Source organism: Centrocercus urophasianus, unplaced genomic scaffold (genome assembly GCF_019232065.1).
Source record: "Centrocercus urophasianus isolate 14NV4802_14NV808 unplaced genomic scaffold, USGS_Curo_1.0 seq_652, whole genome shotgun sequence".
Lineage (NCBI taxonomy): Eukaryota > Metazoa > Chordata > Aves > Galliformes > Phasianidae > Centrocercus > Centrocercus urophasianus.
The window spans coordinates 23,057-34,319 of record NW_024885258.1 but is presented as its reverse complement, the minus strand read 5'-3'; the positions used below and the strand labels follow the sequence as shown (position 1 = coordinate 34,319).

At 39.2% G+C, this 11,263-nt stretch overlaps 1 protein-coding gene across 1 annotated transcript; it reads right to left on the bottom strand.

Moving 5' to 3' along the window:
* Positions 1 to 5: 5 nt before the first annotated feature.
* IFT88 (intraflagellar transport 88) lies at positions 6 to 10,894 on the bottom strand (the record flags this gene model as incomplete). Its single annotated transcript, XM_042836976.1, has 11 exons — positions 10,677 to 10,894; positions 9,666 to 9,728; positions 8,565 to 8,621; positions 6,500 to 6,563; positions 6,339 to 6,408; positions 5,303 to 5,393; positions 3,706 to 3,810; positions 2,771 to 2,873; positions 1,998 to 2,112; positions 1,669 to 1,900; positions 6 to 41 (listed from the first exon to the last, which is right to left on the bottom strand). Coding segments are annotated over exons 1-11 (1,026 nt in total), but the record flags the coding sequence as incomplete, so codon positions are not given.
* Positions 10,895 to 11,263: the final 369 nt, after the last annotated feature.

The following is an 11,263-nucleotide window of genomic DNA, read 5'->3' as shown; positions in this document are numbered from 1 at the left end:
TTTTTGATGGCTTCAAGCAGTAGATTTGTATGTGGATCATCCTGGAAGGAGACAGAAGACCTGTAAATAGTTATGCCAGTACACATGCATCTTCACTTGACTGTAAACATACATAGATGCAGATTACAGCATCTACGGTGTTACTCACTTCCCACATTTCAAAAGCTGAACTCAATTTAAAGCATTCATAACTCTAACTATGAAACCTCACGTTTGACACCACAGCTACTTTCATCCCGTCTCAGCGCTCAGGCACGAGGCTCATGGCTCACACTGCGGCTGCTGATAGGTGCAGTCAGCCTCCCGTGCATCAGACTGGCAAGGCTGACTGAGAAGCCTGCATCCGCATACCAGTGAGAACTCTCATGTGTCTGAAAATAAGAACGTGCTTCAGCACTTGCTGAAAGGCAGTGCTGTGCAGCAGATGGAGGAACTGCAGCACCTCGTCATTACAACAGCTCACACAACTGTCTTGCAGTTTCCCTCACATACGTACATTCCTATCAGTTCTGACAGAAACACACAGAGGTGAGGTGCTAGCCATTCCTTGCTGATTTGCTAGAGGTGGATCACAGATGCAAACAAAATGAAGAACAGAACAAAACTTGATCAATTTTTCCTCTGACTACTTCATAGCAAAACAGCAAACTTGGAATGACCGTTAAAACTGTACTAACCTATCCTTACAAACAGCATCCAGAATCCAGAGCTCTTCTTCCAATCAGTGATGTTACATAGCCTTGAATTGACTCTGCAAGTGTTCAGTGATCCCTATTGCTACATAATTCCCATCTAGAAATCATATCAACTATATAATAAAAAATATACATGTAAAAAAAACTTAAGAAATTGTATCTGTATGTATATCAATAATAATATAATCAAACATAATAATATATAATACAATCATGTATCTATAATAATTACTATTATAAAATATAAAACGTAGTGTTTCACATAGTAAATGTTATTTGCCAATGCTAGGTGCTACAAAGCAACAACCATAGTTGAGTTGCAAAGATCTTTGATCTTCAGGATTGAAAAAGAAGCTATGTGAATTTAAACAAGGGATTGCTAAGGGAATATAAAGTGTTTGTCTTAATCTTTCCGTAGGCAATCCCTTTAAAAAGACCCTAAACCTATTCATTATTTTTCCTTTCTTTATATCACGAACAGCTGGTTTCATGCTAAAAACGAAGTTCAGTTACAATTCTATGCTATCTAAAATAACTATCTCTACACTTGACTTAAACCTTCTCTATGTTAAAAAGACAACTGTATTACAGTTTTATTAGCATTCATATAAACGGCACTAGCTCATTTATTTGTTCCTCTTGTTTCAACTTACGATTCAGCAAAATGTTAAATAAATAAAGGATGCAAAGCAATGAGTGAGCCTAAAAATCAGCCCTGATGAATTTCAATAAAACCTTTCAAGAGATTTTATGTAGACTGTATCATGTGAGGAAAAAAATATTCAAACATCCTCAACATCTTTTACATTTCTGAGTGGTGCTGCCATGTTAAATTCATCCCACTAAAAAAATGTTACTTTAGATATGCACATACACATCAGCTTACATATTTGTATAGTCAAAGCATTCAACATCTCTCCCTCTTCCTCCTGATTTATTATATAAATACAGCATTTATTTAGTTCAAACTTACATTTGGTGAAACGTATTTGTCATCATAATCCACTTCCAAGGGAACCGCAATCAGTTTTTGGAATGCTTTTTTCATTTGTTCGCTGTCTCCAATAGCAAAGTAACATACGAGCAGGTTGAAGCCTGCCTTCAGGTTTGGGGACAAGCTCATTATGTGTTCAAATGAAGAAACGGCATCCATGTACTGGCCAGTTTTAATAAATGCAACTCCAATATTTTGCATTATTTTAATCCTAAGCAAAGAAATCAGAGCTAGGTTACACTTTTATTAACTATCATGCTGTACTCCAAACTTTCATTTCAGAACTGTGCTGAACAGTACAAGCTCACCTCATGTCTTTGTGGACACTAGGAATCTGGTCTAGAGCCATGCGGTAGAATTTGATCGCTTTGGAATAGTTCCGCTGTTTTAAATATATATTTCCCATATTGACCTTCAGTCTACCTGTCACAAGAAGTCCATGAGCTACAATCTTTTAAAGCATAGTTACAGCAACTTTTAAACTAGTTGAAAGGGAGATTAGAACTTTTTTACTAAAATCAGTCTTCGTTACAGTCATCCTTTAAAGGAGCACAGCAAGGAAAAGCCTCCAGGTAACTGACCAAGAAGGAGATAAAATAATAGCAAAACCTAAAAAAAAGACTATCAATGTAAGACACGTCTCTCATTTTTGATTGTGAGCTGAGGGATGGACTAGACGTTTGTGATGGTGTGCTCCAGGAAGGCAGCTGTAAACAAGCACCTCAGAGAAAGAGGTGGTGGAATCTGCACGAGTCTCAAAGATGCCCAAAACGTTGAAGGAAGATTTCAAAAAGAGCAAGCTGAATCAAAAGAAAAAAAATTAATATCAGAGTAGACAACATATTATGTTCCATGAGCAAAATGGTGTATTTGACTCTGTGCTCTGTTATGGAAAGAAAAGACTGCATGAGCTGAAAGAGTGTTAACCACACTAAATAATACTAAGACAAACAGTATGAGCATCCACCACTCATCCTGGCAGATGAGAGAGCTGAGGTCTCTTTGAGCCAACACATACAGATGAGGTCCTGACTTTGAATGCACGAGTACCAATTTTTATTCATTTTGGTACATAACCTACCTCCATTGTTGAACATCTTATTCTTCACTATAACTTGGTAAGTGTTTAGTGCTTCAGCATACATTTCATTAGCAGCATACTGACTGGCCAGATTGAAAAGAACCTAGACCAAAAAAAAAATTATAGGTATGGGAAAAGAATGTTCTTATATGAACTGTAATAAATTTGAACTCATAGTAGATACTTTCAGATAAATTTTACCTAAGAAATATGCTTTTGCCAGTTTTAACTTTCCCATCTTTAATGCTCCTTTGGTCTTTAAGATAATACTCAGAAACGGTGTAATTTATGACTCCCAACGTGTGGAAAATGGTCCTTCACAGTTTATGAAGAGAATTTTTTGAACTGCTATTTCAAAAAAAGAAGTTCAGTTGGAGTCAAGTAAAACATCCCCAATATTTATCTCAGCTTTACTGGAAATTTCTCTGTGAAATAAGCAACTGAATCTGCCTAACTCGTTACATTTACCACTTTCTCTACAGCAAGTCAAGATACCAATATATTTTTTGTTATAATATGTTCCCTGATGGTTCAAGATAAGGGCCATGTTTGATTCTCCTGTTTTCTTCTCCTTTGTATTCACACATTACATTGCCTACATACTCATTTTGGAAGTATGGAGCTTACATTTACTGTATTTTGATATGAGCTTTTTTAATGTGATGAGCAGCTGGAACGTCCCTGGGTGTCCTTCAACTTATACTGACTATGTGATGGATTCCTCATCTCTGGAGGTATTTAAGAATGTGTGGATGGGGCACCACAGGACATGGTTTAGCATTAGGACTCCGTAGGTCAGGTTGATAGTTGGACTTCATTATCTTGAAGGCCTTTTCCACCTTAGGTGATTCTACAATTACAGCATGCACATAGCAATAATGAAACACCATTAGCTACCAGCACACTTTAGTCATTGAAGAATTCTAAGTACTTACTGAGTAAGTGAGATCTAAGTTGATGCTTTCTGAAGTAGCAGTTTGTTCACGTTGCCTCACTAATACTCTTTCCTTTCTTCCAGCTTCTTTTGCTTTTTCCAGAGCCTTAAATTAAAAACTGAAATTTAGTGATGCCTCAAATCTTACTAACAGAAGACCACAAAAATACATCCAAAACAAGTATGAAAATAATATACTCATGTCTCTTTTCTTTAGGCACACAAGTGTACACAATGCTTGAAAAGTAGCACTGCAACCCACAGAAATGTGTTAGTTAGCAATAAGCAGACATACAGTTATCTAGGTCAGCTTAGTTGCAATACTTTTACAGTAGTTACACAGTATGTGTATATATACACACATATACAAAATAGGCACCACAATCACAAGCATAGAAATGTTATTCTACTTGTATGAATCATAGAAACTGCATATAAATTAAGGGTGACAAAAATGATTAAGGAACTGAAGCATCTCTCTGTAAGGAGATGCTAAGAGAACTGGGACTGTTCAGTCTGCAGGAGGCTCAGGGGAGGTTCCCATCAATGTCCATAAATACCTGAAGGGAAGATGCCAAAAGGATGGAGGCTCTGCAGCTGAGTAGTGCCCAGTGCCCAGACAAGAGGCACAAACTGGAACACAGAAGGCTCCCCCTGAATACCAGGAAGCACTTCTGTGCTGTGTGAGTGATGGAGCACCAGCACCAACTGCCCAGAGGCAGTGGAATCTCCACCTCAGAGATCTTTGAAAGCTGCCTCGACACAGCCCTGGGCACTCTGCTCTGCGTGTCCCTGTTTGAGCACAAGTTGGACCAGGTGACCTTCCACAGGTCCCTGCAAGCCTCAGTTATCCTATGATTCTAAACAAAGAGCAGGGCTGTGTGTTTCTTAGCAGGTCCAAACTGTAGCTAAGACAACCCACGCATTCAGACAGCTGAGGTAAATGATCATCTACCTTGACAACATCTAAAGAGTGATTCAAAATGGTGTGAATTAGATTGTGGATAGAAAACATTCCTTTGTGTCAGACAAAAGTACACCAGTTATTAAAAATGTTAACTTGCCCAAATTGCTTAAACTCACTAAATATATCATAATAAATGTGAATAAAATTATTTATTACTTAGCCTCTAACAACTGTAAAGACACGTTGCATCTGCAACAGGGCAAATGCACTCAAACTGCCTCCTGGAAAAAGGTCCATAGCAATCTTCAACTGCACCTAGAACCTTTTTCAGAAAATGGCCTGGGTCAAAACTGTAACAGTAAATATGCAAACCTAAGCTCAGGAATGGGTTGATTCACAAATAAAGCATTGTGTACATCAAAGAGTGTCATTTTCCTGAGCTGTAGTAAAGCACAGACCATTCACAATCTGTCAGAAAACCTGGAGCTCTAGTCTTCTCAAATGAACATGGGAATTGATCAGACCAAAAGGCCTTTTGGTCCAGGATCAACATTGAATGGTATAAAGCAGTTCAGAAAGACACTTTATTCATCTTCTGCTCTAACTCTACTTACACTCATTGCTTTACTAGACTTCTCATTATTTATGTTTCAAATAATAACAAATGAAAAAACAAATCCAGAATAAATACCAATTTCAAGTCTCCACAGCTGTTGGCAATGCAACTTTCTTCAACCAGTTCATTCACTTTTTTTTCTAACTGCCTAATCTTCTCTTCTGAGCTAAAATAAACACAACAAGAAAAGTATTGACTACCATTACTAATACACTGGCAAATACTTAAGCTTTAAGGCAGCATATTCTCAGTAAAACAAGACAACAAAACTTCACTACTAACTGGTTTTTCCATCAGACAACTTAACGTGAAACTATGTCCAAAGAACCTCCAAAGATATTACATTCGCACACACAGAGATCTAAGAAAACATAAATTCTCTTATGAAAAAGGGACAGACATGCAAATATCCTACACACGAGTTGTTGATCTGAAATAATGACAGTACAAACAGATGAACTGGTGAAACTTTCAAATCTAGTATCTAGTGAAAAAAAATACTGTATTAAAAGCAATTAATTGAAATTCATCTGCATATATAATTTTAAAGTATACACAGATTTTGCTTTAAAGTTTTTATTTGTCTGTATTTATTCTTTTCATTTAAACAAGCAAACATTTCAGTAGGATTCCCTACTCCTAAATGCATTTAAATAATACAAATGTTGTGAAAGTTTTGCAGTCTGCTGTGAGTGTAGGTGAGCTTTTCACAACTTCAGTTCTAACTCAAGTGTTAAGGCCAGATAGTGACTAGGGAGAAAGAGCAAGCAGACTCCGTCTGAACTGCATGAATCATAGTGTCCCTTGCCTGTGATACACTTTTATAATACTTTGCAATACTATTTAGTATCACAGCATTCATGTGGCAACAGCCACATCCAGGCTGCTAGCTACAGCTGGAACCAGAAATCTCTGAAAGCAGACTTTCCTTCAAGGCAATACAACTACTCCAGAGGATCAGGTAACCATGCACGTAAATGTTTGTGGCTCTATTCCACAAAGTTAAGTTTGGCCTCTCAAGGTTTCATAACTGCATGCATGTTTCTAAGCTCTGCTGTCAGCTGCTCTTTGTACTGTTAATGCTTTGAAATCAGAGCAAAACTGAACAAACCTGTCTGGATTTTTCATTTCCAGAGGTGGAGCAGGACCTCTTGCTTGGCCAAGAGGATCAAATAAAGAACCTGCAAAATTGAGAGTACTGAAAATTTCAGAGTACTGAACACTGTAAAATAACATCTTCCTCTGATAGCATGCAATTTCTACAAAGTGTACCTCTGATAGCTGCCTTAGTGTAGCCTGCAGCTTGCACTGCTGTCATTGGCCGAGAAACTCCATCCTTAAATAAAAAGGAAGAAATATTAAAAGACACATCATGGACAGCACAGGCAACAGTTACACACTAAGAAACATTTAAGCACAAAAAAATCAATTGTTAACACATCAGTAAACTGAGTATTTTTAAACTGTTTTTATTGACCTGCCTCATCACTGTGGCACTGCCTGATTTTCTGGACTTTAGGTTGGATATTGGCACCATTTCTATGTGGACCCTACTTGGTTTGCTCAGATACTGTTGGGTGATGCCAGGTTGGTGATACTCCTGCACTGCTCAACAGGCGATTTCCACTTGGGATCTTGGCTTGCCTTCCCTGAGGGAGCAGCCCCATTCCCAACACTTCCAGGTATGTCCTATATCCCACCAGGGCTGGTGCAAGGGAATAAACAGTGGCAACTCTCTCTCCTATCACTAAGTCAGTAAGTTTAAGGATGGTGTGGAAAATATTTGGTACGTTGCAGTAGTTTCTTATTAGAGTATAAATGCATAAGAAAAATGAAAAACAGAATTCACCTTTCTTCCTACTTCGAAAAAAAAAATATTCATTTGCATGTCAGGAAGAGTTAAAAACAATTTCGGTGACACTGTCTCCAACCAGTGCTCAAATAACATGCTCATCCAAAGCATTACACTTGCCGTAAGATGCTTTCAAAAAAGGAGAAGCTTAAATAGTGTCATCATTTATATTTAATGCTTATTTGAAACAAGAATATTTGCATTCAACCTAAACACTTAGCAGAAAAATACCACTGTTCTGAGTCAACACAAAACGTAAATATTAAAACTTTCATCTGTGCTGCTCCTGTCACTGGTCTTCCCATAGATGAACTTAAAGTTGTCTTTGACTATAAAGATAAGTAACTTGCTATAAAAATAAGTAACTTGTTTGAAACTGGCATTCAAAGAGCATTAGAAGCCTATAAGGGCTGTGCATACAGAGTTTCCCTACCATTAAGTTTTAAGAGATGATTAAACTCATAGAAGTTCTTATTCATGTACATTATTCATGCGCAATACACTTGAGCCTGGCAGACCTGAAGACGTGAAACGCTTCAGTTAGCACAAATTCACAATACTCTTTTTATGTATTTGGATATTTCTGCCAAACCTTTAAAAAATGCAAACTGTATAAAGGCAAGATAGCAGCACTTTCCATTATTAAATTATTGAAACGACATTTAATCATTACAAGTCACGCATTCTTAAGTCTCGCACAAGTAATTTATGTAAAATTCTGCAGTAAAGTTCTGAATACAGCTGATGCAAGATTAGAAACTACAATTTGTCTGCTTTATCTATGTTATGACACTCCGCACATCCTCCAACCACCACTTTCACTGTAAGCAGTGAAAGGTTTTTTTGCGCTTCACTATGAATCTTGGTGAGCAGCTTGAAGTCGTACGTTCACACAGATCATTTTACAATAAAGACAGAAACACTTTGCAACTGCCAGTGGGTGCCTTTTTCATTAGCTGACATGCCACATACTGTCCTTCCGTATTGCTGCTGAAAGTGTAAAGTAATAAACACATGAAATAGTAGTAAATGCTAAAAGGTTGTTACACATGCAATACAAATACACAAAAACAAAAGGCTTCAGGCCATGAAAAATCATTCCCCTAATTTCCACCCACAAGGCCTATGTTACACCATTTTACCACTATCCACCACATATATCATTTCTTTTTCCTTTCTTCCCCCTCTCTGTTTACACAGCAAGGATTGTGGTGCAGGAGAAGTGAATCTGCAGAGTGAAACAGGCAGTACCATAGACGGGATGATGCTCCAGAGGTTTCCAGTTCTATGGTGGTCCTGTGGACAACTGATCCACTTCTGGCTGGAGCCCACTAGCTCTGCTTTGAGACGGGATTATTTTATTTAGCTGCACTCAAAAGAACCTTGTTAGCCCATTCCAAGATTGGGATTAAATGATAAACTTAATTTGTGAGTAATTTTTTGGTAAATACCTCATTTTTTGTTAAACAAAAAACAAACACCTACCCCAAATGCAGTATCTATAGGTCTTGAAGTTGCTGTACCAGGAATTTTGGCTGTCACCTGAGTGGGAAAAATAATTAAAAAAAAAAAAATGCAGCAAACAACTGTATGAGTTAATTATTAGTCTTTTTATATAGTGAATTCATAGAAATAATGTTTCAATTGTTACAGAAAGGTGTACTGTTGTAGAAACAGATTATCCTGGCAAATAACAAAAATTCCTTATTTGCTTTGTCTTCCAACTTAACTCCAGAGCTTAACAGAACTGATACTCCACGAATTTTTTTACTTCGTTTTCACACAAACAACTGAAAATTGTATATACATGCTATTAGTGGACAAAAAGATAAGAGATGCAATCTTCTGCTGAGTTCTAGAGCTAAAATTAGGGATGGGACTCTAGAGAACTTCTCCTCTACTGTAATATCCACAGAACCCAAAGGCAGGACCTGGCAAAACAAAGAACTGCTCGCTGTAGAAGACAAAACCAACCAAGGAACCTGAATGCACATAAGCCCATGTAGATGCATCAGATCACCTTAAAGGAACTGGTAGATTAAGTTGCTAAGCCACTCTCAATCATATTTGAAAAGTTGTGGTGATCTGATAAAGTTTCCATTGTCTGGAAAAGGGAACAAAGGGCTTTAAAAGGGAATAAACAAAAACTCGGGCAACTGCACGCCTCTCAGTCTCACTTCCGCACCTGGCAAGAACACAGAGCAGATCTCCCTCAAAACCTGGCTAAGGAATATGGAAAACAGAGGGGTGGCTTGTGGCAGGAGATATGGCTTCACTAAGGGCAAATCATGTCTAACAAATCTGGTGGCCTTCTATGATAGGCATTTACAGATACGGCGAGAACAACTGATGTAATCTACCAAGACCTGTGCAAAGCATTAGATGCTGTCTGGCACAACATTCTTGTTTCTAAAATAGAGAGGCATAGATTTTATGGGTGGATCCTGGAAGCACTCAAGACGAGGCTCAATGGGGATTTGGGCACCCTGGTCTAGAGGAAATTGCCCCTGCACACTGCAGGGTGGGGGTGGAACTGGATGGTTTTTAACCAAACCATTTTATGTTATATTTTTATAAATTACTTACAGGGGGTCTTCTACCATGACTTGTTCTTGCTGCCTGTTGAAAAGCTGTATCATTTTCTAAATCCTGTAAAGAATAAAATAAAATGAAACTTTAAATCACAACATCCAAAGCCACAATCCCAGAACACTATGACTACTGAAAGCAGATAGGTAAAAAGTTATTCTTCTTCCAAAAAAATACTAAAACTAGAACTGAATTACAGGTCTTATTGACAATAAGTAATGACTGCATCTGCTCTTATTTTAGAATAAGAAGTGTAAAAATCAATTATTTCATGGGGAAAAAAAAAAAGTAACACTGAAGAAGCAGAGATTAAGTGATGAAATATAATGTGATTTCTCTCCTTATTATTAGCACTATTTCTGAATTTTAACTGACTTCAATGTCTGCCACACACATGCATAAAGATATCTATCTGAGGTCAGACTGAAGTTTCCATGGACTGTGGTATAGGGATTTCATGCAAGTTAGCAAAAAAGTCTTGTGACTTTGTGGGACTTGGACCAAATGAGACCCCTCACTCCCTCCTATTGTTCCAATTCCAGTATATCAGAAGGTTTCAGTAATTGGACTGTAGGGTTATTTTGCTACCCCAGATGCTCTGCAAGTTGGGCAGGGACCAGCAGAGTGGGAACTGCATTTTCATTCCCTTCAGCTCCAGCACATTAAGAGAGGGATGACCTGTTGATCGCTAAATATCAGGAAACTTGCTGCTGCACACTGAGAAACACCACAATGAATGCCCATACAGCCTCCAGATAATTAGGATTTCCTAATCTTTATGGCACGTTAGACTTGTTATGAGACACGCAAAAGCATTTTGTTGGTACAGATAAACGATCAGAAAGAAAAAATTATTTAAAGAGACACTTGTGAAGCTTTGTATTTATTGCAAAATGCAGAACGTTTCACTTCAAAGTGTCCCTGCACATTACCACACTCGTGTGTTTTTATCTCATACGCAAAAATTGATACTCTGCAGGAAAAGCGGGCAAGAGCAAACATTTTTACCTCTGTGTCAAAAGTGGGATTATAATCATTGTAGCCAGAGTAAAGATCATCCTCGTCTTCCTCAGGAGCTAGGTGCACGTTCTGCATCATTCTTCCTCGAAACACTAAACGCGACAAACGTGTTGTCAGGAGGCGCTTCAGCAGGTGACCCCCGCCAGGAGGACGCTCTCCCGTCCCGGCACAGCCCCGCGCCGGCCTGGGGTCCGCCCGCTGTGTCGCTGCGCCCCAGGCAGAACCGCTCCTTTCGGCGGCGCTCCTCGGCCGCGCCGCGGGGGTTCAGGACGTCACCGCGAACTGCCGACGAGCGCCCCGCTCCCGCAGCTCCGAGCGCTGCGCAGGCCGCCCGGCCCGGCAACACTGTCCAAGCGATTGGGTGAGGACGCGGACATCTATAACGCACTGCGTACAGTTGCTACGAAACGTACGGAGCAGAGCGAGCCCAAGCGGGCTCCAAGCATGCGCGAGAACCTAACGCATACGCAGAGCCGCCACCGAAGCCTGGCGCCTGCGTAGCGCTGCCCGCTGAGAGGGGGCGTTTGCGCCGAAATGGCGGCGCGGAGAGAGGGCGGGAATGAAGGGTAGGGGCG